The sequence below is a fragment of the Melozone crissalis genome, unplaced genomic scaffold, assembly GCF_028551555.1.
Source record: "Melozone crissalis strain CALT ecotype California unplaced genomic scaffold, PUWL_Pcris_2 ptg000139l_1, whole genome shotgun sequence".
Classification (NCBI taxonomy): domain Eukaryota; kingdom Metazoa; phylum Chordata; class Aves; order Passeriformes; family Passerellidae; genus Melozone; species Melozone crissalis.
Genome location: NW_026535912.1, coordinates 4610499 through 4631065, shown reverse-complemented (window position 1 = coordinate 4631065; position 20567 = coordinate 4610499). Strand labels below are relative to the sequence as shown.

The 20567-nt window shown below is 49.0% G+C and overlaps 1 protein-coding gene across 1 annotated transcript in view; it reads left to right on the top strand.

Annotated features, from left to right (window-relative positions):
• LOC128948604 (serine/threonine-protein kinase pim-1-like) overlaps window positions 1-19067 on the top strand; it is a gene marked incomplete at its 3' end in the record, with an annotated part of 37988 nt that extends 18921 nt beyond the window's left edge. Inside the window, exons 2-5 of the mRNA XM_054293374.1 lie at window positions 17494-17574; window positions 17698-17748; window positions 17946-18312; window positions 18955-19067. Coding sequence (XP_054149349.1) covers window positions 17494-17574; window positions 17698-17748; window positions 17946-18312; window positions 18955-19067 — 612 coding nt within the window. The remainder of the gene's footprint in view (window positions 1-17493; window positions 17575-17697; window positions 17749-17945; window positions 18313-18954) is intronic.
• Between the last annotated feature and the right edge of the window lie 1500 nt (window positions 19068-20567).

Genomic DNA, 20567 nt, shown 5'->3' with positions numbered 1-20567 from the left:
GCGCTCCCGCCTGCCTCTGCCGCAGCCGGGCTCACACGGGAGGCAGCACATTACCGCTGGCTCGGAAAAGCCCTGCCCGCAAACCGCCCACCACAGCCTCGGCCTCAGGGCACAGGCTGCCGGCGTCCTCGCAGCTGCGAGCCGGCCCGGGCCACCTGCCGGCCTCGGCCACAGCTCCCGCCTGTGTCTCCATGGCCGTGGCTGCTCGGCACAGCGGGCTGAGCACAGCCAGCACCAGAAGCAGCTCCTCACGGGCCCAGGCCCTGGGCGCTCCGAGCCCACCCAACCCCGAATTCCAGCCCTGAGGGGCTTTGCGTCCCAATGCATCCCCTGGGGACAGCAGAGTCGGCCGCTGAGCTCAGCCCATGGTGACAACACCAAGTGACCAATGGAAAATTCACCAAATCCTCATCAGAGACAAGAGAAAACTCCCATGGTGCCTGACAGCCTGAAGCAACTGCCAATTCCAGATCATTCCATCCACGTATGAAAAGAGGCTTTTGCATTAAAGCAGAAAAGACTTATCAAAAAGGAGGACATGAACAAACAACAAAGTTATTTGGACTCATGCTTCATGTGTCTGTTAGAAAGGCCAAGAAAATGCACTCCTTGCTCTTCTGACACAGCTCTCTCTGTTCATCATGTGGGACAGCGAGTGCTGATGATGTGCAGAAGCTGATGCAAGGGACAGGGACGAGGATGCAGCAGGCACAGTGCCAAGCTGACAGAGGGATGATCTCTGGCAGTGGAACTGAAGGAGAAGAGTTTGCAGGCAGGACAGAAAATGGCTCTTTGTTTCACCTCTTCTTTCAGTGCTGCTAAGAATGTAGCCTGGAGCAAGCTGGGAACACCAGAGCCTGGAGTCCTTTCCAGGCAGGGCTGCATCAGACACAAACCAGCAGGGGACTGAGGAGCCCCTGGGGTGGCAGTGAGCAACCTCGGGCTCTTCTCACTGCTGGTGGCATTTTCTATTGAACCATCTCCAAGGACTTCTGTTGTGCTCTGTATTTCTAAGGGTTTTCCCCCTTGGTTTTTTTTTTTGTTGCCTCCCGCACCTTTTTTTCTCCACGTTTTCCTATCCTGTCAGCAGCAGCCCTTGTCCAGAACTGGCTCTAAAATATCAGCAAAGTAGCTAGGAACAACAATGGGTGGAATCCTGCGGCTCAGGAATTTGTATGCCAGAGCCCTGCCTCTGCCTCATGCTTTGTCAGGACCTCCTTCTCTGTGCAAAAACTAGGGATTAGTGGAGTCTTTTTGCCAAAGAGCTCCTGAGAAGCAAATGTTGTGCTAGGTTTCTCAGGAGTGTATCCGTTAAGTTCATTGCTGGCAAACAGAAAGTAAGGCCAGGGTAGCAGAGCAGCTGGGAGCTGGTCACTCCCTGCAAAGGGCTGGTGCAGGATGTGGGAACACCACGTTCCAGGATGGGCGAGCAGGGTCAATGTGCTCAAGGTGCTGCCAATGAGGTTTGGGTTCACTTAGAGAGTAGTCAGGAGCAGTGAGCATTGGAAGATCCAGCTGCAGTCCCCATCCATGTCCCTTTCAGTGCTGGCTTTAGGGTGTCTGCAGCCTGGATCCAGAGCGCCCTGGGGGGCTCCTGAGGCTGCCTTTGCACTCAGGGTGAGGATGCCCAGGAGCCCCTGAGGCCGGCAGTGGGCACCAGGGCTGGGGCTTGTGGCCTGGCAGGTGTGGCTCTGGGGGCTGTGACATGCCAGTCCATGGGTCACTGTCACTGCCCTCCGCAGCCCTGGTTAGCTCTGTGATGCTCCAGAGACAATGGCAAGAGGGGGGAATTGGCTAGGATAGGGTTTTGCCTGAGCCAGAACCTCGAGGCCAAATGCCAGCAGTAGAGACCCCTGGAGGACCGAGTGAAGGAAGCAAAGGAGGCTCTTCTGCGGTGTAAAGTGCAGCAAATTCATGAGGAGAGGCGGGGGGAAGGTCGTGCAGGCAAGAATTCCCAAAGGGAACAAATGTTGCAAAACCCCCCAACATTCCTGTGACCGGATTTTTAAAATCTTTCAAAACAGGGGGTGGACACCATACAGTAACCAATAAGCGACTCTTGGGGTGTGGTTTTGAGGGCTACAACAAATCAGAACAAGGGGAGGAGAGAGCGTTGGCATAGGGATTGGATCTTAGGGTGAGGGACAGGGAACTTTCTGGAGCAAAGGGTAGGGTTTGGGCTGATGGATGGGGCAAAGGGGCTGGGTTGTCTTGACAGACAGGGAAAAATCTGGTGAGGAGGGAGGGGATTCCTCGAGGGACACTTGGTTAGGAGAGCATAACATAGGGGAGAAGCTAACTGTAATAACTCGCAGAACACTTGAACATGTCACTATATAACAGAACATTTGACTCAATAACACACTGCAACACAGAAATTCAGGCTTTCGGCAGCTGTGAGGTGGCACTATTAGAACCCGCAGCAGCTGGTGAAAGCCATCTCTCCCCTTCAGGTTCTTGCTATGTGGGAAGGTGCTGCGAGTTGTGGTGGCTGCACTCCCCCTTTGCTGGGAGGATGATCTGTACCAGGGCAGAGCAGAAAGCTGCCCTGGTGAGCAGAACATGCTCAGAGCATTACAGTTCAGAGGATGGCACTGCCCCTGAAGGGCAAAAAGCTTGAAAGCATAGAATTCTGTGCGGAACCATTGCACAAATTTTCTCTTCTAGAACATGCCCATTTTTGTATGCTGTAGATGAATGCTCTGGGTTTTATAGAGTACATGGGGTTTTTTCTTAAGGTTTTTGGGAGAACTCTCAAGTTTATTTATGTTTGTATTTTTTATCTAGCATGTATACAGTTTTTTTATTACTAGTTTTCTTTAATAAATACTTAGGGAAAAAATACCTAAGCATTTTTTAATCCTTTGGGATATTGTGATTAATATTCTTTGAAAGAAAACCTTGTTGAACAAGTGTGAAAACACAGAGAGAGGGAAAATAGCATAAAAGTCTTTTAGAACAGGGTGTGTAATAAAGACTGCAGACCTGAGTAATTCCTCGAAGTGCAGAATTAGCAAGATATATTACTGTGATAAATAGGTATGATTTGTGCTGATAAAGATTGAAACAGTAATCAATAACGATACAGTAATTAATATTTGAGAATAATAAAATAGTTAAAAGTCGTGATGCCAAGGAGGAGAGGGAGAGGAGGGGCTCCACCCCCCCCAAAATGAGCCTTGCTTGGTCTTATCCTAGGCAAGCTATTACAGCTCCAGAGCTCAGTCTCCAAGGGGACTGGGTGCCAGAAGCCAGCTCGCTCTCAGACCAAGGCCGCAGGACAGCCCTAGCAAGCAGGGAATATTCAGCTCTTAGTGATTAGGCAGCTCTTGTGATTTCAGCATTGCTTGCTAGGTAGCTTTTCCCTTGGCCTAAGGCTCCAGCAGACAGTAGAGAGAGAAGACGTTGGCTGTTCCACGTGTATGGCTTTATTGGAGGGGTTCGTGAAGGGTCTCAGCTCTTCTTCTTCCGAGTTAGTAGGGGTACAGTATGCTACTTTTATACCCTTGGCCCGGATCCAATCCTGACTAATGGCAAAGGTGTTAGAGTGACCATAAGTGACCAATAGTAGGGTTAACAACATATTGCCTTACATGGCTATAGGGATAAGGTACAAGGCGGATGTCCCTGGAGACAGGAAACTTCTTTGCCGCTGTGTCAGCTTTCTATTCTCCAAGGGGCCCTGGCTAAAGCTGAGGGGTTTACTACACCTCCCCCCCGCCCCCTTCCCAGCAGATGTTCTCAAGGACCACAGGAAACAAGCTGAAGATACAGTTGCTAAAAATGACGAAGAACCTGGTTGGGTACCAGAAAATGCTAATTAGAAGGGATTTATTGCCTTGATATGTAGATGCAGTGATACGTTAGTCTTGGCTTACATTGTACTGGCTTGATGCGCATGTGTAACCCAAAGGTGATTTAAAAGACAAAGAGGAAGAAGAGAGGTCTTCATCCAAAACGACCCCCAAAGACTTGTGTGAACACCAAATCGAGTGGTGGCGCATGCGTGATAAGGGTGGTAATGAGGGCGGAGATAGAGATATGATGAACCGAAAATGAGAAGAGATGGTATTGACACAGGACATATAAGGGGTGATTTTCATTTGGCAAGCTTGTACGTGAGGTGGCAAGAGTCCCAGAACCCTGCCCTCCGTACCCCGCGGTAATCGTTTGTTTATGCGCTATTATTGGAACCAAATTATCTCTTACTTTTATCAAATTATATTGTATCAAATTTTAATTTTTTTTTATTTTACTATTCAATTAAAATTGTTACTACTTTTAATATTGTTTGGCTTTTTTATGATGGGATAATTGCGCAAACGTAACAATTTTTGTGCCGATACCCGGGACTTTTTTAAATCCGGGGAGGCAGATAGCTTCTTGGAAGGAGCTCCCCACCAGACTTTTAAGTGGTCCCAAGGCTAGACCACTCTCCCTTGGGAAAAGAGAGTCTTTTTTACAATAATGCATAAGCAAATTAGTTTTTAAGAGCGCGCAAGAGAGGCTCCCATCAGAGTGCCGGCTTGTAGGAGAGAGAGTACCCATAGAAAACTGCTTTGTGCACGAAGACCCTTGTGAGAAAAGGAGGCTGTGAATATCATGAGGTTTTGCGTTGGGGGGCGGCTGTATGCATGTGTGAGTGTGTGTGGAGTGTCTGAGATGGGGGCTGGGCAGTCCCGGACCCCCGAAGCGAGTGGGACCTCCCAGTACCGCGTTTTCGCGCTGTCTGAGAGGAGGCCGGCCGGGAAAGGAGGGAAATGAAAGAAAAGTGAATGAGTGGGGACCCCGGGAGGGTTTGACCCAGGGGGAAGGAGGGGATCCCTGGTCCAGGCACCTGTGGGAAGGTCCTTGGGCAGGAGGGATTGACTCAGTAGGGAGACTGAGAGAGTGAATGAAGAGGTTCAATTTCTTTGGATGGGTTGGTAGCAGGCAATTTAGTATGTGATTAGATGGTGAGAGGACGGGGCTAATAGACTGAGAAAGAGGAAGAGATAGGAGTGGAACAAGTAGATTGCAGAGGGAGAGATAGGAGTGGAACAGGTAGATTAAAAAGTCAGTGTGGCAGAGTAGTAAGTGAGGAAGTTGAGCCACGAGGTGAGTGTGGGAAACTAAGACTCTCCTGGTACCGGGAATTTCTTAGTTTGTTGCCGCCAGAAATGGGTCAGGGAAAAAGTTCCTTGACCCAGGGGCTGCGAATTGTAGGAAAAATTAGTAGTGGTTTGAGGTATCTGGGAACCATGAGGGGGGTTCTCAGGGGGGGAGCATTCCTCAGGACAGCCCACTGGGGATGATGATACGGTTTTGGGATGAATGAGAATCCCAAAGGAGAAAAAGTAAACAGAAAATAGTTAAGTATTACATGTTTAAATGGACAAAAGAAATGATCCGGAAAGATAATTTATATTGGCCCAAGTTCAGATCATTTGAGGATTGGATTTGCCAGGCTCTAAATATGTATGTGAGTTCAAAAGACCCTGTTAATCAGGAAGAGAGTAAGTATGCTGCCTTTTAGAGTCCTGAGGGGCGGCATCAGGAAGAAGCTGGAAAAATTAGAACACTGGCAGGACAGGGGACTTCAGGAGTTACTGAGAGAAGCACAAAGGGTGTGTGTGAACAGAGATGAGAAAAAGCAGAAAGCAGATGACAGAATTTTGGTGGTGGCAGTTAGAGAAATGCAGGCAGCTTTGAATACAGAAAAAAAGAAAAAAAAGAAAAAAAATCCGCAGGGAAAAACAAACTGCAGATGTCAGGATCTATTTTTAAGAACACAGGACCTGTGTGTTTTTTCCCCCACAAGAAAGGGCACTTACGAAATTCTTGCCCTGCCTTGAGGGGTGCAGGACCCACCTGTTTTTACTATTATAAAAAGGAGCACCTACAAAAAAAGTTGCGGGAAGAAACAGCATGATGAGGAAACTTTTCCGGGAGGTCAGGGGCTCTGTTTAATGAAGGGGACAGAAACGCCACCAGAAGAGCCCTTGATAAGTTATATTTTTAGTAAATATAGGAGTTTCTCAGTCGACAGTGACAAAATTACCCCAGGGATGTGAGATAAGTCGTGAGCGAGTTTCAGTAATCGGAATTACGAGAGAAGCTTTCCCTGTTCCTGTAATAAAAGGAGTGCAAATTAAAAGAGATGACAAATTTGGAGTAAATGATTTACTGTTGATATCAGAGGCCAAGAATAATTTGTTAGGCAGAGATCTAATAATAGCCTTAAATTTACAGATAAAACCCTGTGAAGGAAAACTTAAAATTTATTCTTTAACTGAAGAAGATAATCTAGAAATTAATGACACGGGTTGGCATTCAGGTGTAGTGGGAAAAAGTTGAGGGTAAAGGAGTCTGGTCCCCTTAGTCCCTCCTGGTCAGCACAAGCCTGTGAATTGTATGCATTACTCTGTGCATTATTAATGCTAAAAGGGCAAGAAGGGACTATTTATACAGACTCCAAATATGCTTTTAGCGTAGTACATACTTTTAGAAAAATTTGGAAAGAAAGGGGACTTATAAGCACTCAAGGGAAAGGGTTAGTACATGGGGAATTGATAATTCAGATACTTGAAGCTTTAAAAGGCTCAAAGAAAATAGCAGTAGTTCATGTAAAGGAACACCAGAGAGGGAGGGATATTAGGGTCAGAGAAATAATTTGGCTGATGAAGAAGCAAAAAGAGTGACCTTAAGAAAAAGAGATACTGAAATAATGATCTTACAAAAAATAGAAATTCAGCAGGAGACACTTTCCCTTCCGCTAGCAGAACTGGCAACTATAGAGAAATTAGGAGCAACATTTAAGGAGGGAAAGTGAGTTTTTCTTGATGGCAGGATTATGATGCCAAAACCAGTGGCACATTAGATCTTAGATAACTTGCATAGACGGACACACTGGGGAACAAGAGCCTTTTGTGATCACTTTTTAAAATTTTATGGGTATAAAAGGATATTTGAAATTGGAAAGCAAATTACCCAGGGGTGTCTCACCTGTCAAAAAGTAAAAAAGAAAGTGTTAAAAACCCCTCCCTCTGGAGGATGCAAAAGAGCCTACAAGCTATTTGAAAAGATCTAGGTTGATTTTATAGAATTGCCTAAAGTGGGTCGGTGGAAATATTTGTTAGTTATAACAGATGAATTAACTCAGTGGGTTAAAGCATTTCCAGCAGCTCGGGCTACAGTTCAAACTGTAGCTAAAATATTGTTGGAACATGAAATTCCAAGAATGTGATAATATGGTGGGATTTAAGTTGATTTATATTAACCCTGATTTATTAAGAATGAACTAGGCATCCTGGATGGCTGCTAACCGCAATTCCCTTGAGCTCAGAGGCAGAAGAACGCCGGTGGAAAAAGAATAAAAGACTTTCTGAATCAGTGGGAACGGCCTAAAAAGATTGAAGATCTCCTTCAGGGTCCTGCACCAGCAACATTATTAGAATTGATTACAGAACTGCAATTCCAGAAACTGCGATTGATAACAGCTGTTGTTGAAAGAGAGCAGAGACAAGTAAAACATTGGGAATGCAGTAAACATGGTTTAAAGTGTCATCCCTGAATATGTATTGTTTGCACACTTTGCTTTAACTCATGGTGGAAAGTAAGAGAGAAGAAAAGAAGAGACAATTTATTTGCTTGCTTTGCTATGGTTATGTATTTAGCCCGCTAACTATAGAACGTATTGTTAATAATTTTTTTTGAGATACCTTTGAGACTGGGAGATGAGACCCTTCCAGCAGCAATTAGATTAATAGAAAACTTAGATCAATTGGTTCTTGCTATATTTGCTATAGCACAAATAAGAGAACGAGCAACTCATAATATTATAGACCAGTGTCTCAAAATTGATAGTTGTGGCGGAGAAGAAGTCTATACACCACATCATAGGCGCATTCCAGGGGCACATTGGCGCCGCGAGTGTGCCTATTGGAGATGGTGACTTAATGCATTCCCCGCCCCTGAAGCACAAAATAATTATAAAAATCTTCTTGTAGTTGGCACATCCCTGAAATTTTGGAAAATACAGGTTTATGGTATTCCGGCCTAATCTTTTCCCTGTTCTTTTTGTTTTAATTATTGCTTCTTAACCAGCTAGAACTGGGAAACGGCATTTAAAAAGAGACAAGCAAACTCTGTGGGGCTATGGGTACCAAAAATACTAAAAGCACCGGTGACTAGATGCCGGGATATTACCTTTGCTACCGAGAAGACTGGCATCTCGGCCCTTGGCTGCAACCCAAGGGGCCTTGAGAAAGGTAAAATGGTAGATTTCCTGAGGATTATTTTCACTGTGATCATTCTGGTACCCTGGGCAGTTGGCCAAAGCCAGAAAGCCACACTGGACAGAGTTTCAGCAATGAAAAAGCAAACAAGGCAAAAACCAAGTCCCAGCAATTTCAACATTTGTGGCTATTGTCATCAACCTGTGTGGATTAAGGACAAGGTGGAATCTGTGTTTGTAACACACCCATATGCTAGTTCTGCCTGCTACAATCGCAGCAGTGTTATAGATGTTTGTATTAAGGAAGGAAAGATGTATTGAGTAGAAAAAAAATTGGGATATAATGGACGAGCTCTTTATCCCCCTAGTAATCAGATTGGCCCTCAATATGAAAGGTTTTTTTGTTTTGAAAGAAATCATAATAAAGATGATCCAAGTATAAGAATAGGAGGCCGGGCACTAAAAGAAAAATTGAAAAAGAAAATAAAAGAAAAAAAAAGAAACAAAGGGGAATAGAAGAAAGAACAAGAGAAAAGAGTCAACAGAATTAGCTAAATTATATAAACAGCTAAAACAGTACTACAAAGATTGGAATTTGCCAGCCTTGAATAAGAATCGGTTTGTAGGATTGATGCAAAGGATTGCTACAGAATTGGAATTATCCAAATGTGAGATTTGTAGAGGTCTAAAAAATGGCTAAAAGATGGCCGTAGAAAAGTGAGAGCTTAGTTCCAGAGCAATTTTGAAAGTAGAACCACACCCAAATTTCTGGAACATTGAAGAGACCTGAAGGATGGATTTTAAGCCATCAAGTAATTGGAACCATTTGTATAACTTGAGAAGGAAGGAAATTTAATAAAATAGTAGGGCATACTCCTTGTCAATCCACGTTGGTGGTTAATATGGATAATCATTCAAAAATTTGGCGACCTGAAAACCCCATTGGATATTGGGGACCAATAAAAGAAATAAATTGTGAATAAGATGAACAGATTAATGTATGCTGGTACAGAAGTCCTGGAGCTAACCCCTACCAGTCCATCAACGGCCTGAGGTCTTATTGGGAACAACCTGAGAAAACTGATAAGAAATGGAAAGCCCCAGATGGGATATATTAAATTTGTGGGCAACGGGCATACAGTGAGTTATCTCAAAAATGGGGAGGAACTTGTACTTTGGGAGTAATACAACCCTCCTTCTTTGTTTTACTGAGGTCTAGGAGCAATGTGCTAGGAACTCCACTGTATGAAACCCTGCAGTGGAATAAAGGAGATTTGAATTTAAATTTTCCAACAGCAGGAGGGAATCAAAACTGGGGGGAGGACAAATAGCCTGCAGAACGAATTATAGCATATTATGACCCAGCAACATGAGCTCAGGATGGGTCATGGAGATATAGGACCCCAGTTTATCTGTTGAATCGATTAATAAGGCTCCAAGCAGTAGTAGAGGTGGTGTCAAATCGCACCTCTGATGCTTTAAAAATGTTGGCCAGGCAATATACATGAATGTGGGTGTTTGTGTACCAAAACAGGATCACCCCAGACTATCTGTTAGCAAAAGAAGGAGGAGTTTGTAGGAGATTTAATGAATCTGAGTGCTATGTAGAAATTAATAATTATGGAGAAGCTATCACAGAACTTGCAAAAAAGATTAAAAGAGTAGCTCATGTGCCGGTACAAAAGTGGAATTCAATCTTGAAAACAGATTGGTGGGGTAACCTCTTTAGAAGTGTTTGGAGGAAAATGTTAGAATTCATGTTGTTATGCTCAATTCTAGGACTTATGTTTCTGCCTTGTATGATTTTGTATTTTATTAGGCTAATTCACTCAGTGATTCAAAAGATGCAAATTTCAACAATGTCTTTAGATTCAGAATCAGCAGAAAAAGTAAAACCAAGATCTATAATGGTATTAAAAGCTAAATCGACCCCTGTTAAAGACAAAAAGGACTTAAAAAGATTGAAATAGACCAGGACATGCTAACTAAACTTGAAAGTGTGAAAGACTAGAAGCAGTAATAGAAATGCTAGAAAAGTTTGAAGCTGAAAAGAGACAACAAGAAAACCAAAATTCTGAAAAATATAAAAGACATCAGGGCACAGCTTTTTAAATGCAGCACGAATCATAATGATCAAAAAGAGAAATGAGAGATTTGTGATAAATAGGTATGATTTGTGCTGATAAAGATTGAAACAGTAATCAATAATGATACAGTAATTATTATTTGAGAATAATAAAATAGTTAAATGCCAAAGAAGAGAGGGAGAGGAGGGGCTCCATTCCCCCTCCCCCCCAGCAGATGTTCTCAAGGACCACAGGAAATGAGCTGAAGATACAGTTGCTAAAAATTACCAAGAACCTGGTTGGGTACCAGAAAATGCTAATTAGAAGGGATTTATTGCCTTGATATGTAGATGCAGTGATACGTTAGTCTTGGCTTACATTGTACTGGCTTGATGCGCATGTGTAACCCAAAGGTGAATTAAAAGACAAAGAGGAAGAGGAGAGGTCTTCATTCAAAACGACCCCCAAAGACTTGTGTGAACACCAAATCGAGTGGTGGCGCATGCGTGATAAGGGTGGTAATGAGGGCGGAGATAGAGATATGATGAACCGAAAATGAGAAGAGATGGTACTGACACAGGACATATAAGGGGTGATTTTCACTTGGCAAGCTTGTACGTGAGGTAGCAAGAGTCCCAGAACTCTGCCCTCCGTACCCCGCGGTTATCGTTTGCTTATGCGCTATTATTGGAACCAAATTATCTCTTATTTTTATCAAATTATATTGTATCAAATTTTAATTTTTTTTTTATTTTAACTATTCAATTAAAATTGCTATTACTTTTAATATTATTGGGTTTTTTTATGATGAGATAATTGGACAAACATAACACTTTCCATTTTCATTTCACCTGTGGAAAGCTGTTTCACTTCCCCAGGAATCTTCTCCACGCTCCTGTCTGCCCTTTTCAAGAACCTTTCCTGGAGAACGAGGTGCAGCTTCTGTCACAAGATGTGCCCCCAACTGCAGCTTCTCTTGGCTTTCCACACCGTGAGCAGCACGACTTCTGCAGCAAAGCAAGACAAATGTTTGGATTCCTTGACAACTTGTCCTTTCTTTTCCTTGTGGGCTGGACAGTTGTGCCATTGCTGAGTTTTTCATTGTGCCTGTTCTAACCCAAGAAAACAGGAGGTTTTGTTGGGGACTTGCTGGGAATGCAAGCCTGATCGAATGCAGAAAGAATCTCCAGGACACTCTGGGAGCTCCCTGGGCTGGGCTCAGGTTCCCGCTGGGACTCTGCAGAGGGCAGGGCTCCAACTGGGATCAGCAGCAGTGCAAGATACCTCTGGGCATCTCCATTTTCTGCTGCTCCGAGGAAGCAATGAAGCCAGCCAACTTCAGTATTTTCGTTCTCCTGGTGGATTTTTTCATTTGATTTGCCACTCCAGAGGCAATTTCTGTGATGGTCTCTGTAGGTTGATTCTATTTCAACAGCACCAGCAGCAGGGCTGTGTTTGAGTGCTGCAAAAGTGGTCTGTGATGCTTTCATTCCCCTCGACTTGGTGCTCAAGGACTTGTGAGCATTTCAGTCTCTGCTAATCATGATGCCTGTGACAAAAACCCTGAGTTCACCATCACAAAAGCACAGTGGGCAGCAGTGATTGAAAGAGGCAAGTGCAGTTGTACTGATAAAATTCAGGTGGCAAGCAGAAGAGGGCCAAGAGCAACCGTGATCTGGAATTCCCAAGGCAAAGGCACCAGCAGCCTCCTGCTGTCAGCTCAGGGTGAGTAAAAGAGCCTTGAAAACAGCGCTGGAGCCCGATCCTTTCTTCCTCTGAGGGCTGGCTCAGGGCAGCACAGGTGGGCCCTGAGCAGTCAGGGCTGTGTGTGGGTGCTGGCTGCTCTGCTCCAGAATTGAGCTGTTAAAAGCCCTTGGGAGCCGAGACAGGAGCAGGCGGGAAGGGGCCGGCGCTGCTGCTGCTCCTGGCCGGGAGCCCCGGCTGGGCCGGGCCGGCGCCCCCTGCGCTGCGGCTGCTGCTGCTGCCAGAGCCGGGCGGGACTCGGGGACAGGGAACGGACACGGGGGGACAGCAAAGGCCTGGCGGCTGCAGGGATGGTGGCGCTGGGGCCAGCGCCAGCACAGAGCTTCAGCCCGCAGTTAACCCCGAGGGAAATGCTGGGGAAACGCTCCATTTCAGCTTTCTTTGCTTGTTGCTGTAATGAAGGGACTGAAATGAAAGGCGAACAAGCAGGGCCCGACCCCTCCTCTGGGAGGAGCCCCAGGACTGGGCCTGTAAGGGGCCGTGAGGGGCTGTGAGGGGCCGTGAGGGTGTTATGAATCAAAAGCTTGACTAGTCCAATATTCAAGCAGCAATCAATTTATTATTTAATATGGTAAAGTATGAGCAATACAGTGCCAGGTACAGTGGGGGAAGTTTTCCCTCCAACTGCACACCGATAATTGATGGTTACAGGTATTTACAGGGGTACCCATCAGTTTTTTTCAGCAGTTTCTATTTCCAATCTTTTACTCATCAGCAATTTTTATTCCAAATTATTACATCACAATTCTAAAAACTATTGTGATTTTAATTTCTCAGGATGTATCTCAAAGGAGAATTCCCAGATGGTGACGGTCCAGTTTCCAAAAGAAGAAAGACTAATTCCATCTGGTGGAGTCCAGCTCCCCAGATGTGTGTCCACCTTTTAATTGCAGAGACTCTAAATCTCATAACAGTGATGTCCAGCGTCCCTTTGGTCGAAACCATAAACCCTTGAGGTGATGTTCATCTTCCTTTTTCAAGCTGTTTTTCTCTGCTTCAATAAGGCGTGAGATAAGCATATTTCCTTTATATATATTCCAAAGCTACAGTTTCAATAATACAAGTAATATTCTAAAATTATACTTCAAAAGGTTATTATTGCAGAACTCTTTATGGATTAAATGCACGCAAAAAGCAACATCTATAACACTTTAATTCAAATGCACCTAAATCAACTAGGGTTAATTTGCAAACAAAAGATAGGTTCAAAAGTCTTTTTCCATGCTTTATTTTCCTCAGTTATTACTAGAATTCACAACTATCCCATTGTCGGTATCCACACATTTCTCATTCACAAGTACACACGTTGCCTGTTTGTACCTGACACGAAACACAGCTTTGCATCTCACAAGGGGTTGTGAGGGGCCGTGAGGGGCTGTGAGGGGCCATGTGGGGCTGTGAGGGACCATGAGCAGCTGTGAGGGGCCCTTGCCCCTCTATGGAGACCTGTCATTCCTGTCCAGGAACCCATGGCTGAAATGGAATTCCACCCCAAAACTCCCCATATATCCAAGGGTTGCTTTCAGACAAAAGCTGCAAGGACAGACAGGTCTGGCTTGCCTTGGCCTCTGGGGACTGCTTCTCATGTGCCTTCAAAACCCTGGAGTTCTGTGATTTCCTTCCTATAGGAAAGAACTGTCCCCATTGTCCAGGTGCTCCTGGCCTCAAGCACTTGACCACTATACAGGGATGCAGTTTGACAAGAAAGTCTCACAGATATGTATGCTTGGCTGAAAGATTTTTGAATGTAATGTCTGAAGACGAATATAAATGAAAGCAAGTTTTGATATAAAAGAAAAGAATTGATGAGCCAGTCTTTTTGGATAGCTAAGAAGGTAAAGTGTTAGTTAGAAGGGGTTTTTCTGACTTAGAGCAAAGGATAAGCCCACCTCAAACAAGAAGATTTTACCAAGCAGAAAGATAGCACAGGCAAACAAGTCAGCAAATTTTGCAAGTAGAAAAAAGGTCTCAGAATTTTCCACTGCAAGAAAACTGGAAAACAACTTTTAGCTTAAACTGTAATGTACTAACTTTTAGTGATTGGAGAATAGTAACATGAATATGGTAATGATAGTAGTTATGATTGGCTATAGGTAAAAATTAATGTATAGATTGGTTCTATTGTGTGAAGATGCTCAGCAAAGAAAAGTATATAATGCATTTGTAACCTAAACTAAGGGTCTCCAGGCCTGCAGCTGGAGCTGACAGCTGTAGCACAGCTCTGTCACCCATGACTCTGGACTGCTGTATCACCTTGGATACAATAAACTGCACTTTGAAGAGCCGCCTGGAGTCCCACATCCCTCATTTCAGCTCTCACAAACTGGTGTTGCCCGGAACTGCCATTGCCCAGATGCAGAAATTTCCCAGTGCTCGCAAAGCCCAAGTGCAGCAATTTGCTGGCACAGAAATACAAAAGCTGGCAAATACCTGGGGCCGGCACCACCCAGATCTGGTGTTTTCCAGCACTGCCAGTGTCCAAACATGGCAATTTCCTGGTGCTGGCACAGCCCAATTCCAGCAAATTGCTGGCAAAGAAAGCCTAAATCAAGCAAATACCTGGATTTAAAAGGGATTTAAAGCAACCCAATCTCATGTTTGCTGACACCGCCAGTGCCCAGATCCGGAATTTTTCAGATGCCTGCACAGCATAATTCCAGCAATTTGCTGGCAGAGAAGGTTCGCATTTGGCAATTTCCCGGTGCCAGCACATTCCCCACCCAGATCTGGTGTGCACTGGCACTGCCAGTGCCCACATCTGGCAATTTCCTGATGCCAGCAAAACCCAAAGGCAGCAATTTTCTGGCAAAGAAAGCCCAAACTTGGCAGCACCCAGATCTGCTGTGTTTGGGTTGGTTTAAAAGAAGGAGACCTCGGCTTAAGGCTTTGGGAAAACCCTCTTTAGGGTGAGCAGGAGCTCCCGCCCATAATCCTCTTGTTCAGTTATGCAGATTGTTACTAGAAAGTTCTGAGTTCTCTTTGCTACCATTGGTTACTTTTTGCCCCAAAATTGTAATATTCTTAATCATTCCTTCCTCTTGGATCCTTCCCTCAGATCCCACCTTAACCCCTCCCCATAAATAAATGTATAAATATCCCTGCTAGATCCTGGACCCAGGCTTTTTTCTGCTTCGCTCTCTGTACTGTGCACGCCATCCTGTTTGTTGTGTTTGCCTTCAGTAAAGTTCTGTTTCCACACAACCAGATGAAAGCAGTCTCTGTCTGTAAAGTGGCCAGAGCTGGTTCTCAGGGAAACCACTGGTCAACGGTCCGGACGAGGACCAGAAGGTTTCGCTGGTGTTTGCTGGCACTGCCAGTGCCCCGATCTGGAAATTTCCCTGTTCCAGCACCACCCATGTCCAGCAATTTGCTGGCACAGAAAGCTAAAACCTGTGGCAGCTTCCTGCTACTGGGTCTGGCACCACCCACATCTTGTGTTTGCTGCACCAGTGCCCAGATTTGGAAATTTCCCGGTGCCAGCAGAGCCCAAATCTGGCAGATTTCTGTCACTGGCAATGACACCACCCAGATCTAGTGTTTGCTGGCAGCGCCAGCACCCAGATCTGAAAACTTCCTGGTGCTGGCACAGCCCAAGTCCAGGGATTTGCTGGCACAGAAAGCCAAACTTTGGGTATTTCCAGGTTCTGGCACCAGCATCATCCAGATCTGGTGTTTGCTGGGACCGCCAGTGCCCAGACTTGGAAATTTCCTGATGCCTTCACAGCCCAGGTCTAGCAATTTGGTTTTAGCTAGCTGGGGCAGAGAAGTTCCTCGGACTGTGACTTTCCTTTTTCTTGGAATTGTTTAAACCCGCTCTGGAGGGAAGTCTTTTCCTCAGCTAGAAGGGGGAGGGGCCACTGGAACTTGCTTTCTAGACTGACCCCTTTTGGAGGTTTCCTTCCAAAATTTGCCTGAAACCAGCACAAACAGTCACAATGAAAACTTCACCAGTGGCACAACTCCCCAGCCCAGCAGGAAAAGAACGGACATGTAAAGTTCTCCTAACATTTGTTCTGCTTTGCTGCAAAAGTCCTGCTGCACACACTGTGCACTGTGGAAAGCTAAGAGAAGCTGCAGCTGGTGGCAAATCTTGTGACAGAGGCTCAACCTTGTTCTCCATGAGAGATTCTTGAGAAGAGCAGACAGAAGATGATTCCTGGAAAACTGAAACAGCTTTCCAGAAGGGAAATGAAAATGAAAGAAACAATCCAAGATGTTTTCCTCTATTTATTCTATGCTCCTCTTTTCCATGTTGCACTGCTTCTCCATCCCATTCATTCCAAATGCACCTCACCTCTAAAATCTGTGACTTGGCAAGTTTTAGACACTCTAAAATCCCATGAGCTACACACAGTTTTCCTTTCCACACAGGAAAGCAACACTGGAGGTGTAAGTGCAGTGTTTGGGTCAGGTAGGAATCCTACCCCAAGGGAAGGTGCCCCGACAGTGTCTGACCCTCAGCAAGGACAATGCTCAGCAGCAAGCGAGGGGATCGCTGTGCCAGTGTGCAGGAGTCAGGGCTCTGCATCTGGGCTCAGCGCTGCAAAGTTCCCGTGTTTGGACAGACGGAGGGGCTGTCCCCGGGGCGCGCGGGGCTCGAACGTGGGGCTCGTGGGGCGAATGGGGAACAGACACGGGGACGAACGGCCCCGGTGCTTCAGTTGCAGCAGCGGCAGCAGCGGCGGCAGCAGCAGCGGCGGCAGCAGTAGCGGCAGCAGCAGCAAAACAGATAATTTTGAATAGTCTTTCTCTCTCTCTCTCTCTCTCTCTCTCTCTCTCTTTCTCTCCCTTTCCCGCTGTTGGGCACCCTACTCTCGGGGTCCCTTGCCCAGCGTCCCTCTCCTCTCCCCGCCTCCCTCTCCCCTGCCGGGCTCGGCCATGGCCCCGGCCCGCCCCTGGCCCCGGGCGGGGCTGCCCCGTGCCCGGCCCCGGCCGTCCCGCCGCGGTCTCGCCTCCGCCCGGCTCAGGCTGTACTGGCGGTGGCGCTGCTGGGCGGGCATCAGTGCCTGGGGCCGGGGCGGCATCGCCGCCCTTTGCCTCCGCCTGGCCCGAGCCCGGCCCCGGACCCGACGCAGGGTCAAGTCCCGACCCCGGCCCCGGCCCCAGCCCCAGCCCCGCCCCCGCCCCCGCCCCCGGCCCCGCCCCCGGCCCCGGCCCCGGCCCCGGCCCCGGCCCCGGCCCCGGCCCCGGCTCCTCCCGCGGCCCGCGGAGGACACAGGCGGCGCGGCCGCTCCCGCCGCCTCCGCTGCGGCTTCCCCGGCCCGAGCTCCGCCGCTCGGCAGCGCGGCCGCCAGCCCCGAGCCTCCCGTGCCGCGTTCCGAAGATGGAACGCCTGGGCATGGCCGGCCCGGGGCGGGTGAGGAGCGCTCGGGGGCCGTTGCTGGCCCCGGGCCGAGCGCTGACAGCCGCGTCCCGCCCGCAGGGACGGCGCAGGAGGCCCTGCAGGAGCGGTACAGGCTGGGATCGCTGCTGGGGCGCGGCGGCTTCGGCAGAGTCTTCGCGGCCACGCGGCTCTCGGACGGCGCCCCGGTGAGCGGCGGGGCCGGCGGCGGGCGCAGGAGGAGGGGATGGAGGAGGAGGAGGGCGGAGGGCGGAGGATGGGGCTCGCAGTGCGGGCGGCGAGCTCACCCCGCTGCTGCCCTTGGCTTGCAGGTGGCCATCAAAAGGGTGCCACGGAACCGCGTCCGGCACTGGGGCGAGCTGGTGAGTGAGCGGGGCCAGCAGCCGGGGCTGCCGGCCGGGGATGAGCCGGCGCCCGGCACGGTGGGAGCCACCAGGACGCCCCCAGAGAGAGCGGGCGTGGGGCCAGCGCAGGGCGCAGAGCATCCCGGGCTGGCTGAGGGCTTCCCCAGGCCTGGCACGGCACCGGCCCCACTGACGGCATCGTGCTCCTCCCGCAGCCCGACGGCACCAGTGCCCCGCTGGAGATTGTTCTGCTGGCCAGGGTGTCCACTGGCTTCCCCGGTGTGGTCCAGCTGCTGGAGTGGCTCGAGCTCCCCAACTGCATCGTGATGGTGCTGGAGCGGCCAGAGCAGTGTCAGGACCTGCATCATTTCATTCGGGCACGGCGGTTCCTGCCTGAGGAGGTGGCACGGGAGCTGTTCCGCCAGGTGCTGGAGGCCGTGCGGCACTGCACCAGCTGCGGGGTCCTGCACCGCGACATCAAACCAGAGAACATCCTGGTTGACCTGGACACCGGGCAGGCCAAACTGATTGACTTTGGCTGTGGCACCTACCTGCAGGACACAGTCTACACTCACTTTGCAGGTGAGCCTGCAGAGGGCTGTGCTCTCGCTGCTGACATCTCATGGCCCAACATCTCCCAGCCCAAGCTGGCTGTGGCAGCGGGGATTCTCCCTTTTGCTGCCAGTCAGGACACTGAATCTTCAGCTGGGTTGCTTTAGAGCAGGGCTGGGTGGGCAGCCATCTTCCAGCCCTGCTGGCAGCCTTTGCCAGCCACTCTGCCCAGGACTAGGGCTGGGCCGGGGCAGCCAGCCCAACCAAAAGCCCCGTGGGTTGGGGTAGCAGAGAGGGAGGGCGGAACCTTTGCCCCAGCCACTTTGGTATGCAGATGACAGGAAGGGCTTGGGCTGCTTCACTCGCCCTGTTTCCCTTGGCTTCATATTATTTTTGGGGAAATGCAGGCAGGGAGGATAAGGGCATGTTTTTTCCCCAGCATGGAGTGGGTTTTTCCTTTGCATGTCATGGTCGGGCCTAGCCAGGGCTGCCCTCTTCCAACACCAGAGGCTTCTTTTCCAACCCTAACTTTGTGCACAAGTCCCAGATGCTGGCGAGAGGGCAGTGGTCACGCTGTGTGCCCCTGATGCAGCCCCCGCACACCCAGGGATGCTGGGGCCAGGCTCTGGGAGCAGCAGCATCCCCCTGATGAACTCCATCTGTATTCCATAGGAACACTGTCCTACAGCCCCCCGGAATGGAACGACTTTGGCTGGTACCATGGCGAGGCAGCAACAGTCTGGTCCCTGGGCATCCTACTGCACCAGATGGTCTGCGGGGAGCACCCTTTCAGAAGGGGCCAGAACCTCAGCTGGGGCCAGCTCCCACTGCCACAAGGGCTCTCTCAAGGTGGATCCTCTTCTCTGGGCATGGGGGGAATCCCAGTGCTGGGAGCCAGCAGCGGGCTAGTGGGCATCCTGCTCTGGCAGCTGCTGAGGAGGTGGCACATGTCCTGCTCTCCTCCAAAACAGGGAATTGATGGGAAAGTTTAGGCCCAGCTCTGAGCACATCCAGCATGGCCTGGGCGTGGGAATAGGGGGGCAAAGCAGACAGGAGCCTTCTCTGGCTGACCGGCAGTTTCTGCTTTCTCTTCCCAGAGTGCAAAGACCTGATCAGGTGGTGTTTATCCGTGAACTCCTTGGACAGACCCACACTGGAAGACCTGTTCTGTGATCCTTGGATGTGGGATATTCCTCTGCCATAAAAGAAGGGAGAGAGCCACAGGCACACTTTGATCCATGGCCCTGGTAAGTTCCTGCTCCACATATGCCTTGGCAATGAGAAGCAAAGGAACCGAGAGCTTTTTGTGCTGCCTGTGTCACTGCACCAGGGTCATGGGATGGGAGCACGCAGCCCTTGTGCTGGAGCTGAGCTGCTCTGCCCAGCACTGGTGGCCGCCATCCCAGCTGGTTTTGCTTGTCCTGGTTCCCTGACAGCTGGGGCCCTGGGCAGAGCCCTGAGAGGCTGGTCTGCCCCCAGGGAAGGAGAAGGAGCCCCTGGAGAAGCTGTACCGGGTGGGGATGCTGCTGCTGCTGCTGCTGCTGCTGCTGCTGCTGCTGCTGCTGGAGACAGCGAGGGTGACATCAAGGATGACAAGCTCTTCCTCAGCCTGGCCACTGGAGGCTGAAGGTGGTGCACTTTAATTCTGGCACCTTCTTCAAAGCCAAACTCCACAGGGAATTTGCAGATGAGTCCCACCCGGGAAATTCTGCCAGATCTGGGCATAACCCAGCGTGGCGGGGAACCAAAGGCTCCCCCTTTGCTGGGGCAGATGCAACTCATTCTTCAGTGGCTGCCCAGCTGCTTTTGGCAGGGTGGGGCATGGGCTGGGGTGGGTACGAAATGGGATTGGGCTCCTGGCCCTGCCAACAGCCCCCAGCACCCACCGTGCCCCGGGCTGGGGCTGGGGCTGGGGCAGCCAGCCCGACACAAACAAAGCCCCATGTTGGGAGCAGAGGTGGGACTCCAGAACCTGTGCAGAGCTGCTTTGCTGTGCAGGCAAGGAAGGGCTTGGGCTGCTCCACTGCCCTTGTTTGCTTTGGGGTCACCGTGATTTTGGGGGGCAGTGCAGAGGGGAAGAGAGAAAGTGTGGGTTTCCCACAGCCATGGCTGGGTTTTTCCCTGGCATGCAGGGGTTGGGCCTTCCTCAAGACCCTGACAGAGATAAGACTTTTTACCAATTTTCTTGTTTTCCCATTTTGTCTCTAAACTCTTTTCAATAATGTGTTGTTTGTTATTCCAGAGGAAGCGTTCCAGGTGGTCCAGTGTGGATGGGGAAGTGCTTG